The sequence below is a fragment of the Dromiciops gliroides genome, chromosome 4 (genome assembly GCF_019393635.1).
Source record: "Dromiciops gliroides isolate mDroGli1 chromosome 4, mDroGli1.pri, whole genome shotgun sequence".
NCBI classification, from domain to species: Eukaryota; Metazoa; Chordata; class Mammalia; order Microbiotheria; family Microbiotheriidae; genus Dromiciops; species Dromiciops gliroides.
In genome coordinates this window covers 314489016-314502381 of record NC_057864.1, presented here as the reverse complement: position 1 = coordinate 314502381, position 13366 = coordinate 314489016, and the positions used below count along the sequence as shown (strand labels likewise).

Here is a 13366-nt window from a genome sequence, read left to right as displayed (position 1 = left end):
TGGATTTTCTTACCCAAGAGGACATCAAATAAATCTGTTCTATCACCATTTTCATCATCCGCTGCCATGATCCCAATCACCTTTGATGTTCCCCATCTATAATTGTTTAAGAACATATTTTAATTGATGAAATTAATCTTTTACAATCCAGGAAACATAGTTTCTCAAATGTATATATAGCATGCAATTTCAAAAATTTAGTTTAAGGAGGCACTTATACCATCTGACACCACCGCTCAACCCACAGCAAATCACTAATTATGTCATTTAAGATAAAATTATATTTTTACAGTAGCACCTCACTTTTTAAGGACCAAAGGACAAAAGGGGGTGCCTTGGTAAAACTGTCAATATTCTTAAGACATAGGAACAGTGATAATAGTACACATTTATATACCTCTTTATTACAAGGTACTATACAAAAATGTGTAGATGGTACATAAATGCTTTTGCAAAAGAATATTAATTTTAAAATCAGCATCATAATGCAATGAACAACCACAATTCCAAAGGACTCATGGTGAAACATGCTACTCACTTCTCCTGGAAGGGAATGGTCTCATGGTGCAGAAGGAGACATACTTTTTGGACATGGCCAAGGAAGAAAATTGTTTTGCTTGACCATACGTATTTATTATTTTCCCCCCAATGCCGAGAGAACAATGTGAAAGACAAAATATTTTTGTTAACAAGAAAATTTAAAAGAGGAAAAAAGAAATTGTAAATGTTCCAAAATGTAGTATGAAACATTATGACTTTGGAAGTCTTTTATGAAGTAATGGCTGTCAGATCACACTCACATTACTTTATTTCTTTCTTTCCCAAGGCAATAAGGGTTGTTAAGTGACTTGCCCAGGGTCACATAGCTAGTAAGTGTCAAGTGTCTGAGGCCACATTTGAACTCAGGTCCTCCTGACTCCAGGGTTGGTGCTCTATCCACTGTACCACCTAGCTGCCCCTACTCAATGACTTTTTAACCAGGACCAAGTTGTTTTGATGATTACCATTCAGACTCCTAACTTTTCTGTTCTTTTATATCAATGGTGTCAAACTCAAATAGAAACAATGGCTTACAGGCTTCACACTGACTTAGAAAACCACAAATTAACATTATCTATTTGCATTTTTATTCATTTTGTTAAATATTTCTCAATTATAATTTAATCCAAACTATATTCCAGTAATTTGGGCCCAAGTTTGACACCTCTGCTCCATATGATCTTGGTTATTCTTCCCCTGGCTATATAAAGTAATCCTTTGGAAAGCTGAATAATAAAGCGCTGACTAAATCAATTTAAGAATAATTATCATTTTTACTATAACACATGGATTGGCCTATGAGTAAATATGTTTCTCTGATTATTTAGGTCTTTATTTCTATAAAGTATAATTTATAATTATATCCATATAGTTGTCATGTATCTTTCTTTTTTTGGGGGAGGGGGGCAGGGCAATGAGGGTTAAGTGACTTGCCCAGGGTCACACAGCTACTAAGTGTCAAGTGTCTGAGGCCAAATTTGAACTCGGGTCCTCCTGATTCCAAGGCCAGTGCTTTATCCACTGCGCCACCTAGCTGCCCCATCACGTATCTTTTCTTAAACAGATTTCTAAATATTTTACATATGCTGTAGTTTGATTTGTGTGGGTTTATTCTACATCCAGCAAGCAACACTGCTGGAGTTATTATGTTTTTCTATTATTTTTAAATGTTATGGGATCCTGTAATAAACCATCCTATCATCTGCAAAAAGTTATAATTTACCATTCTCTGTGCTTATTTCTTCAATTTTTTTTTCATTGCTATAAGCTAGCATTTCTAGTATATCAAATAACTGATAATAACAGACATCTTTGACTCTGGCATCTGTCTATTACACATATTGTTGGCCCTTGATTTTAAATATCGTATTTACCATGTTAAGAAAATATTCGCAAATATATGTTTTTGAGTGTTTTCAAAAGAAATAGCTGCTATATTTTATCACAAGCTTTTTCATTACCTAGTTATATTATTTTATTATTAGTATTATTATGTTCATCTCAAATCCCATCTTTATACAAGTCCCTCTTCATCATTATTACCTTCCCTCTGAGATTATCTCCCATTCACACATTATAGATCTTGTACATATATAGTGTTTTGCATGTTGTCCTCCACCATTAGAAACTGAGGTCCTTAAAAATAAGGATCATGTTTTTAACCTTTTTTTGTATCCCTAGAACTTGGTACAGTACATAGCCATCTAATAGGTGTTTACTATGCTGATGACTGACTGAATGACCCGCCTTTCTTTTTAACGCTGTATGAATCTTCACATTTCAAGTATTTTTTTTGGAGCCTGCTGACCTCTTTAATTTTATTGTTGAATTCATCCCATTAACATTCAAGGTTATGATTGTTAATTGCATGTTTATCCTCCATTTTATCCTCTTGTAGCTTTTTTCCTTACATCCAATGCCACTCTTTATAAAGATGTAAGTGACAAAGAGTATACTCAACAATAATAGGCAATTGGAGGAAGCTTCCTTGGTAAGGGTCGCATTTCTACAACATATAAGGAACTGATTCAAATGTATAAGAATGAGAGCCATTCCCCAACAGATAAATGGCCAAAGAATAAGAATTGGTAGTTTTCATATGAAAAATTGTTTCACATCACCAATCATTAGAGAAATATTTTTTAAAAGAAACTAAAGTTCCACCTTACACTTATAAGGTTGACAAAGGATGACAAAAGAAAAATGAAAAAAAGGAGAGGCTGTGAGAAAACAGGTACATTGATACATAATTGGTGGAACTGTAAATTGGCATAGCAATTTTTTTTTTTTTGGTGAGGCGATTGGGGTTAAGTAACTTGCCCAGGGTCACACAGCTAGTAAGTGTTAAGTGTCTGAGGCCGGATTTGAACTCAGGTACTCCTGAATCCAGGGCTGGTGCTCTATCTACTATGCCACCTAGGTGCTCCGGCATAGCAATTTTAAAAAGCAACTCAGAACTATTTCAAAATATTATTAAATTATGCATAATCTTTGACCCTAGGAAAGGATCAAGAACTCTTTGATTCAAGAAGAGACTAGAGATCCCCCTGGACCTCTTAAAGAACAAAAGAGAGAAATAAGAAGGCGGCCTGGAAGACTTAGAAAAATGGATAGGGGCAGCTAGGTGGCGCAGTGGATAGAGCATTGGCCCTGGATTCAGGAGTACCTGAGTTCAAATCCAGCCTCAGACACTTAATACTTACTAGCTGTGTGACCCTGGGCAAGTCACTTAACCCCAATTGCCTCACCAAAAAAAAAGAAAAAGAAAAATGGATAAAGGTGAACATTATTAGAAATACAGAAAACAACCCTACTAAAGGCAGAAACCTGACAGAACTGGCTTTTCTTATTTAACTTATTTTTTAAAGCAGAAACCGTATTAAATTTACAATTTCATACTTATAATGTTGGCCACAACATTAATGATATTCCTTTGTACTTTAATATTTATCACCATTGAAGAAAAATCTTAAAACAAGTTAAAATGTAAAAAAAAATTAAAGTCTTCAATGGCTCATTGCCTATCAAATAAAGTTTGAATTTCTTAGTTTTATATCCAATATCCCACAAGGCTTTAATGTAACTTTCCATCTTTATCCTCCAAAACTCCCCTTCAAAAATCTACTCCAGGGGCAGCTAGATGGCACAGTGGATAGAGCACCGGCCCTGGAGTCAGGAGTACCTGAGTTCAAATCCGGCCTCAGACATTTAACACTTACTAGCTGTGTGACCCTGAACAAGTCACTTAACCCCAATTGCCTCACTAAAAAAAAAAAAAAAAAAATTTGCTCCAACTGGACTATCTGCTATTCCCAAATATGCCCTGCATACTTCCACTTCTGAGCCTTTTCTCACAATTTCCCTAAGTCAGAAGAGAACAAAGACTAGCAGGGCAGGGTGTGGGAATTGTCATGTTAAATGTTAAATTAAAAAAAAAAAACAACCTTGGTGTAGAATGCTTTTTGTAGCTCCACCTCTGCCTGTGAGATCACTTTGCAAAATTCAGCTCTAACAGTATCATCTGCTTCATGAAATCAGTCCTGACCAACCCCTTCCAACAACACCTCACACAACTCCCCCCCTCGCCCCAGTCACTAAAGAGCTGAAACACTGTTTATTTTCTGATACTTATACAGAAGTACTGTAACGTAATTTAGAATGACATGCCATTGGGGCAGCTAGGTGGCACAGTGGATAGAGCACCGGCCCTGGAGTCAGGAGTACCTGAGTTCAAATCGGGGCTCAGACACTTAATACTTACTAGCTGTGTGACCCTGAGCAAGTTACTTAACCCCAATTGCCTCACTAAAAAACAAACAAAAAAACCCAACAGAATGACATGCCATCTCCTCTTCTAGTATATAAGCACACCTACTGCAGCAGTCACATGTTATTCAACTTTGGAGGCCTCTATAATGCCTATCACAGTGAAACAAAGCTTATCAAAGACCAGAATAACCAATGAAATGCCATTAATAAAGAGTTATCTAGAACACAAGTCAGACACAAATTAGATTTGTACTTTTACCTGAAACCATATGCCAAAATAAGTTTCAAATGAATTTATTATATAGGTATGATGGTCATATTATAAACATATTAAATGAGCAGCAAAGGAAATACCATTTGTACCTATGGGAGAATGTGACAAAAGTAGGGATAGAGAGGAACACAGAAAATAAAATGGAAAATTTTTATTACATAAAATTTAAAAGTTTTTGCATAAACAAAACTAATGCAGCTAAAATTAGAAGGGAAACAGCTGGGAAAAAAATATTTATAGAAAATTTATTTGATAATGGTCACATTTCCAAGACAAATAATTCCAAGACAAATACTAGAATAAGAGGCAGCTCCCAAACAATAAATTGTTTTATTTCTTTTTTTAATTAATAAAGTATTTTATTTTTTTCCTGTTACATGTAAAGATAGTTCTCAACTTTTGTTTATACAAGCTTTACAATTTCAGATTTTTCTCCCTCCCCCCTCCCCTAGACAGCAGTTAATCTGTTATAGGTTATATATATATACACACACACACACACACACACACACAACATTAATCCTATTTCTGCATTAGTCATGTTATAAGAGAAAAAATCAGAGCAATGATGAAAAACCTCAAAATAGAAAAAAACAACAGCACCGAAAACAAAAGAAATAGTATGGTTCATTCAGCATCTATACTCCGCAGTTCTTTTTTTTTTTTTCCTCGGATTTGGAGATCCTTCTCCATCATGAGTTCCCTGGAACTCTTCTGTACCATTGCATTGGTGAGAAGAATATAGTCCATCACAGTAGATCAACACTCAATGTTGATGATACTGGGTACAATGTTCTTCTGGTTCTGCTCATCTCACTCATCATCAGCCCACGCAAGACCCTCCAGGTTTCTCTGAACTCCTCCTGCTCATCATTTCTTACAGCACAATAGTATTCCATTGTATTCATATACCACAACTTGTCCAGCTATTCCCCAATTGATGGGCACCCCCTCAACTTCCAATTCCTCCAAACGATAAATTGTTAAAGGATATGAAAGACATTCTCAAAGACCTCCAAGATATCAATAGCCATGTGTTAAAATGTTTCAAATCACTCTAATAATTGGAGAAATGCAAATTAAAGCAACTGAATTCCCATTTCACCACTATCCGATCGGCAAAGATTACCAAAAAAAGAAAGTAATAGTAGGCACAGGAACTACAGGTGAACAGACACAAACGTACTATGGGTAGAGCTCTCAATTGGTGTAGTCATGTTGGCAAGTATGAGTCATAACATAATGGACAGTGTGATAGACTTAAAGTTAGGATATCTGAGTTAAAATTCTCCTTCAGATACTTATTTAGCTATTTTGCCCTGGCAAATCACTTTATTTCTAACAACCTCAGTTTCTTCATTTGTAAAATGACAATAATAATAACTTCTATGGCATAAGGTTGTTGTGGGGAATTAAATCAGAATATATGTAAAGTGCATGAAAATTCTAAAGTGCTATATAAATACTAGCAATTCTCATTATTGTTGTTGTTCTGGAAAGCAATTGGGAATTATGTTCAAAAAGTTATTAAACAGTGCAAACCCTTTGACTCAGCAGTACTATACTATGCTGATACTCCCAAAGAGACCACAAAGAAAGGAAAAGAACCCATTTATTGCCACTCTTTTTGTGGTAGCAAATGAAGGAAATGGAAGAAATTTGGATATATGAATGTCATGGAATATCACTGTGTTGTATGAAATGATGAAAGGTATAGTTTCAAAGAAACCTGGGAAGACAACACTGAAGAATGTTAGCAGAAACAGAACAATGCATGTAAGAATAACATCAAACTTCTCTAATAAAGGTCTGATATATAAGATATAGACAGGGAACTGATTCAAATATATAAGAACAAGAGCCATTCCCCAGCACACCGTCAAAGAATATGTTGTTGTTTGTCCCTCATTTTTTTTTGTTTGTTTGTTTTTTGGGGTTTTTTTGTTTGGCAATGAGGGTTAAGTGACTTGCCCAGGGTCACACAGCTAGTAAGTGTCAAGCGTCTGAGACCGGTTTTGAACTCAGGTCCTCCTGAATCCAGGGCCGGTGCTTTATTCACTGTGCCACCTAGCTGCCCCCGTCCCTCATTCTCAAAGAGGACTATGACAGATGTCCGAACTTGCAGTGAATTGGATTTAAGTGAGGAAGGCAAAGTCACCAGCCTCACTCTCTCCTCCAGAGCCAACTGGGTCTAGTGGAAAGATAAAAAATCAGGATATATACATCAGGATGACTGGAGATGGCTTCAGATGTCTGAGGCAATGAGGGTTTTAAGTGACCCACCCAGAGTCACACAGCTACTATATGTCTGAGGCCAGATTCAAACTCATGTCCTCCTAATTCCAGGGCCAGTGCTCTATCCACAGCACCACCTAGCTACACCAAAGAATATGAACAACAATTCTCAAAGAAATTCAGGCTGTGAAAAGTGCTTCAACTCACTAATCAGAGGAGAAATATAAAATAAAAACCACTCAGGATCCACTTCATGCCCACAATCAAATTGGCAAGGATGACACACCAAAAAAAATGGTTGATGGGGGGCAGCTAGCTGGCGAAGTGGATAGAGCAGCAGCCCTGGAGTCAGAAGGACCTGAGTTCAAATCTGGCCTCAGACACGACACTTGCTAGCTATGTGACCCTGGGCAAGTCATTTAACCCTCACTGTCCTCCCCCCCACCCCCGGCTGTGGGAAGACAAGCACTGCTGGTAGACCTGTGAATTGGTCTACCCTTTCTGCAAAGCAATTTGGAACTAAATCTAAAAAGTCAGACAGCTAAGTGGTACAGGGAATAGAAGCTGGCCCTGGAGTCAGGAAGATGATTTTTAATGAATTCAAATATGGCCTCAGACAAGTGACATTTAACCTTGTTTGCTTCAGTTTCCTCATCTATAAAATGAGCTAGAGAAGGAAAAGGCAAACCACACCAGTATCTTTGCCAAGAAAACCCGAAAAGAAGTCACAGTCAGACACAACTGAAACAATTTAAACAATTTAACAATAACAATCCAAAAAGTCACTAAACTGCATACCTTCAGTCCAGCTATACCAATACTAGGCTTATAGCCAAAAGAGATCAAAGAAAGAGAAAGTCTGAATTGCCATGAGTCTTCAAGGACTATAACAAATAAACAATTCTCTGTATTTTCAACATTTAAATAATTGGTCACATGGTTTTATGAGATGTACCTTGGTAATCATAAACCTTGTTTCTTATTTGGAAATCATAGTTTTCAACGTCAGAAAAACTGGTCTATTTTTGTAACCAATTCATCAGTTTTAACACATTATCAAGAAATTCCTGATTACTTTGTCTGCATATATTAAACATTCAAGAAAATATCCTATTAAATTCTCTACCAAAAAAAAGATCAAAGAAAGAAGGAAAAGATCTATATGTATGAAAATATTTATAGCCCCTCTTTTTGTAGTGCCAAAAGGAATTATCTATGAATTGGGTAATGGCTGAACAAATCATGGTGTATGAATGTATTGGAATGTTACTATACTCTAAGAGATAAAGGAAGGAATGGTTCCAGAAAAACTTGGGAAGACATATATGAAACTCAACATATCCAAAAATAAACTCATTATCCTTCTCCTTAAATCTTCTCTTCCATCTTCTCTATTTCTATTAAAGGAACTACCATCCTTTCAGTGCCTTAGATTCATCACCTCAGCATCATCTGGGACTCCTCACTCTCCTTCGCCACACATATTCAATCTGCTGCCAAATCTTGCTGTCCCTCCCTTCATAACATCTCACATCCCACCCCTTCTCTCCACTACAACAACCTTAGTTCAAGCCTTCTTCACCTCTCCCCTAGATTTTTATAAAAGCCTCATAATTTGGTTTCCCTAACTCAAATCAACTCCTCTGTTTAGCTTTTAAAGTCTTATATATACTGGCCCCAGTCTATCTTTCCATTCTCATTCAATATTACTTCCCCTGCCAACCAACTGGCTTTCACTCTGTTCTTTCACATGGGTACTCCATCTCTACCACTGGTACTCCTTTTTTCCCTCTGCCTCAGAGTCCTTCTTCCTTTAAGATGAAGCTGAGGCACCATCTTCAGCATGCCTTTCTTTTTTTGTTTTGTTTTTTGTGGGGCAATGAGGGTTAAGTGACTTGCCCAAGGTCACACAGCTGGTAGGTCTGAGGCCGAATTTGAACTCCGGACCTCCTGAATCCAGGGCCAGTGCTTTATCCACTGCACCACCTAGCTGCCCCCCAGCAGCATGCCTTTCTTGATCCTTCCAACTGCTTGTGCTCTATCTCCCCAACTATCTCTTATTTAACTGCTTTGTACATGACTGTACTTAACTCTATATATGTAATGCATATATTTAATATGTGTTTGCTTCCCCACTGGCATGGCATTCCTCTCTGGGAATAGGGATGATTTTAGGGATAATTTCATTCTTAGTTCTCGGAACTTCAGTACCTAGTACAGTTCCTAACACATAAAAGGCACTTAATAAATACCTGCTGACTAACTGATTATTGATTATTTGCCAGGAATAGAGCTTGATCAATGGCTTAAAAGGCAGTTATGCTAACAAGTCCTATTCTGAGCTTCACTGTGGCAATAAAGGTTGTCATTTCTCAAGTATGCACTGCCAAACTGGAAAACCCTTCTCTATGGGGCTATCACAGAGCTCTTGTTCAAGGGCTAACCTCTAGCTAAGAGTGGAAAGGCTCTCTTTTTAAGTCTAACAACCACATGATGAATTTTAGGGACACAGCAACTCATGAAGCTTTACTAATGTACAGAGATTATTTGAATTGCTAAAAAGAGTATGTATATCAGTGAATAAGGAGTACACAGATTTTGTTTCTGTATCTGCAAATTATAGATACTACCTAGCTAACAGAAATAGAATAAAATAAACAATATTTAAAGCTCTTTATAAATATAACATTAAGGGGGCAGCTAGGTGGCGCAGTGGATAGAGCACCGGCCCTGGAGTCAGGAGTACCTGAGTTCAAATCCGGCCTCAGACACTTAACACACATTTACTAGCTGTGTGACCCTGGGCAAGTCACTTAACCCCAATTGCCTCACTAAATAAATAAATAAATAAATAAATAAATAAATAAATAAATAAATAAATAAATTTAACATTAAGTCAATATCGACTTTATTACTACCAGAAGCTAAGTGAAGAGAAGTAAAATATTTCCTAATGATATATATGAGGAATAGTTCCCAAGCCATGCTTAAAATAAAACAGGCAACACCTCAGACACAGATAAAGTTTCTCATTGTTAGAAACTGCTGGAAATGTCTTATTAAACAAGTTATGTAGTCTACCTTTTTTAGTAACTACAAGAAAACAACAATTACACATTTGCTTCGCAAGACTTAACTGTAGTTGGGGCAGCTAGGTGGTGCAGTGGATAGAGTACCAGCCCTGGAGTCAGGAGGACCTGAGTTCAAATCCGAACTCAGACACCTAATACTAGCTGTGTGACCCTAGACAAATCACTTAACCCCAATTGCCTCACCCCCCCCCAAAAAAGAAGAAAACTTAACTGTAGTCCATCCTGCCAAGAAACATAAAGATGGAGCAGATCTGTATTTGCAAAACTTTTTAGCTTTGGCGACTATAGACTTGAAAAGTTCAAAACTCCCAAACTGTGTCTGAGGAACTTTCATAGTCAAAACGCCCGGCATTTACTCCCTTTTCTCCCCTTGCTAAGTGGGAACTTTACCAATGCTTCTTGCCCTTATATTATGGATGATGTGGATACTTTTTGTTGTACACCAATGGACAAGAGAGCATTCTTCAAAAATCACTGGCATACCTGAGCTCTTAAGTTCCCTCATAGCCTTAAAAAATAAAGGTCATCTAAGAGAGTTTTTTTCTACTTCCATGGGCACTACCTTAAAGCATCAGGAACATAATGTATAGAGGGCTGGAGTTGAAATCAGGAAGACTTGTGTAAATCTTGCCTCAGTCATACCTGCATGACCCTTGACAAGTCAACAACTGTTTTCAACCTCAATTTCCTCATCTATAAAAACGGAATAGCAGCTACCTAAAAAGATTATTGTGAGAATCAAATGAGATAATATAAAGAGCTCAGCAAACTTTGAAGCCCTACATAAATGTCATCTGATTATTGTTACCATGAAGGAAAAGCATCTTGGAAACAATTAATTTACAAAAAAACAAAGGACAATATTCTCCCTAAGTTTACAACTAAGTTTCACCAATTTCCACAAGGATGGCCAGGAATTAAATGACTATACCAGATGCACAAAGGATAAGTTGAAAACTTGCATATAATTCTCCATGGAAAATAATTTTCAATGGGAATATATACCAAAACATCTATTTTGACCACTTGGTCATCATAGAAATGTTAAAGTTAAACCAAAAAATTTCAATGGAAACAAATGTATATAATAAACCCAGATTGAGCTCTTTAAGGAGGGAGGAATGTGGCCACTGTTAAATTTGTTATAATGGGTCTGACCCACAATCTGGCACCTCCCTACCTTCCTAGCTTTATCTTACATAATTCCATTATGCTCCAGTCAAACATCTGAACTCTGAAGCACCCTTTTGACTGGAATATCTTTCCTCTCTGTTGTATTCCTCCAAATATTTTTGGGGGGGAGGGGGGAGGCAATTGGAGTTAAGTGACTTGCCCAGGGTCACACAGCTAGTAAGTGTTAAGTGTCTGAGGTCACATTTGAACTCAGGTCCTCCTGAATCCAGGGCCAGTGCTCTATCCACTGTGCCACCTAGGTGCCCCTCCTCCAAACATTTTAAAGCCTAAATCAAATGCCATCTTTCTCTCCAAAGCCTGGGAATCCTCCTTCCCTGTCCTATTCTAGTCCACAAGGCCTTTCCTCCTATAGACAAGGGATAGCACTTATCTGTTACTGTGCACTAAAAATATACAGTATAAATTTGTGTCTTGAGAAGCAGTGTGATGGGATGGAAAAAGAGACAATTTGGAAGTCTGGATAGAACTGAGTTCAAGTTCAGACAAGGTAGTGTGACCTCCTAGGGCCAGTTACTTAATCTCTCTGTGCCTCCAACAACTCTCTAAAACTAATAGGAAAGGCCAAGTGATTAAGTTCAATAGAGTTGCTTCTCTACACCAATAAAATCACAGGTCAATCTGTATAATAAAATCTTGCCTCAGCCACTGACTAGTTGTGTAAATCACATTTTATATTTTTCTGTTTATATATACACATATACACACAGATACATACATATTCATATATGTGTGGGTGATCTCCCTACTATATTACAAACTCCATTAAAATAGGGACTGTATTACCTACACTTTCTCAAACCCAGGGCCCAGCACACCAATTGTTGCTTTCCTACATCACAGGTCTGTCCATAAAATCAAATCTTGCTCCAGCCATGTACTAGTTGGGTAAATCACACAATTTTATACTTAAGTGTGTGTAAACACACACATGTGTATGCATATGCATACACACATGTAACATTTATGTAAGGTTTTGGTGTTTGTCGAGCTCTTTACATGTGATTTCATTTGATCCTCACAACAACCTTCTAGAGTAGATGCTATTACTACATATACAGGGACTGTATTATCTATACTTTTCTCGAACCCAGCACCCAAATACAGCGCCTTTGCCCACAGCAGGATCGGCCGAATAAGTGCATTTAACTACAGCTAGTGGAAAAGATGAGACTGTACTAGATTATTCTCCGATTCAAAAATGCTATAATCCTCACCCTTTCCCTAGACCACCTTCTACAGTGGAATTCCCTTGGAGAACTGAAGTACCAGACGAAGGCACGTGCAATTATAATTGTTTCTGTTTCTCTTCACTCCCCACACCCCCAAGCAGTCAAACATCCAGAACCCCCAGTCCCAGGCCCCATCCCGAGCCTGATCAACTAAGTAGGAGGGCGCTGGATGGGGTTAAGGTTGGAGAGAGGGCGTCCGGAAGGAGCCACGAGCTGGGGTCCGTCAAACGCCCAGCCCCCCTACACCAGGGGACCAGAAGCTCGCGCTCCGGGGGATGTGGGCTGCCTAAGGGGGAGGCTAAATGGGGGGGGGGCGGTTACCTGCGGGTTCCGGGGTCAGTCAGACAGGCGCGGCCCCTCCCCCAACCCCCTCCACCAGGTCGGGACTATTGTAGCCGAACCCTCGGCGGGCCCCCTCAGTGCCCCGCGTATCCGCCGCGACCCTCCTCTGGTCTTCAGCGCGTCAACTGCCCTCCCCACCCCGCAGTCTTTCCCCCTTCCCCGGGAAGGCTGGCTGGGCAGCACGGGGCGCCGAGGAGACTCACCCGATCCTCCGTACCCGGTCAGCAGCCCAGGATCTTCTCCCTACGCCGCCGTCTTGCTGGTCTCTCCACCAATGCTAGCACCCGGTCAGGGTACAGAGGCGGGATTCGAAGCCCAGGACCAATCGTAGAAGACGCAAGGCACGTCCGTAGGGCACGTACCTAGTTCCCGCTTCGGGAAGGGAAAAAAACACAGTTGGCGCGAAACTCGGGGACTGAGTATCACCTGCAAGCCCGCAAATGTCAATATTGTACAAGAAAGGGGCGGGGCCTGAGCTAGATGGAAGGGGGCGGGGCCTGAACCAACTCCGCAGGCGAAAGCAGAAAGTGAAAGCTAATAACGGAATGGGTCATCCTGCTCCCTGTCAGGTCTGTGGCTAAAGGGAACAAGGACCACTCGGAAAAACTTCTAGAGGGGCCCATTTGAGTAAATCCAATCTTGCCAATAGGGGGAAGTCTGAGCCGCTGGAAACGAGGCAGAGATTTTCCACA

At 39.0% G+C, this 13366-nt stretch overlaps 1 protein-coding gene across 3 annotated transcripts in view; it reads right to left on the bottom strand.

The window, feature by feature from the left end:
* Positions 1–12962, bottom strand: part of CASP8AP2 (caspase 8 associated protein 2) — a 41897-nt gene extending 28935 nt beyond the window's left edge. For 2 of the 3 annotated variants that reach the window (XM_044005340.1, XM_044005342.1), the window contains exons 1-2: positions 12878–12962; positions 14–96 (exon numbers count right to left, since the gene is read on the bottom strand). In XM_044005340.1, coding sequence (XP_043861275.1) covers positions 14–68 — 55 coding nt within the window. In that variant the 5' untranslated portion in view covers positions 69–96; positions 12878–12962. Of the gene's footprint in view, positions 1–13; positions 97–12653; positions 12762–12877 lie in introns of those variants that run through there. The other variant, XM_044005343.1, reaches the window with a different exon arrangement.
* Positions 12963–13366: the final 404 nt, after the last annotated feature.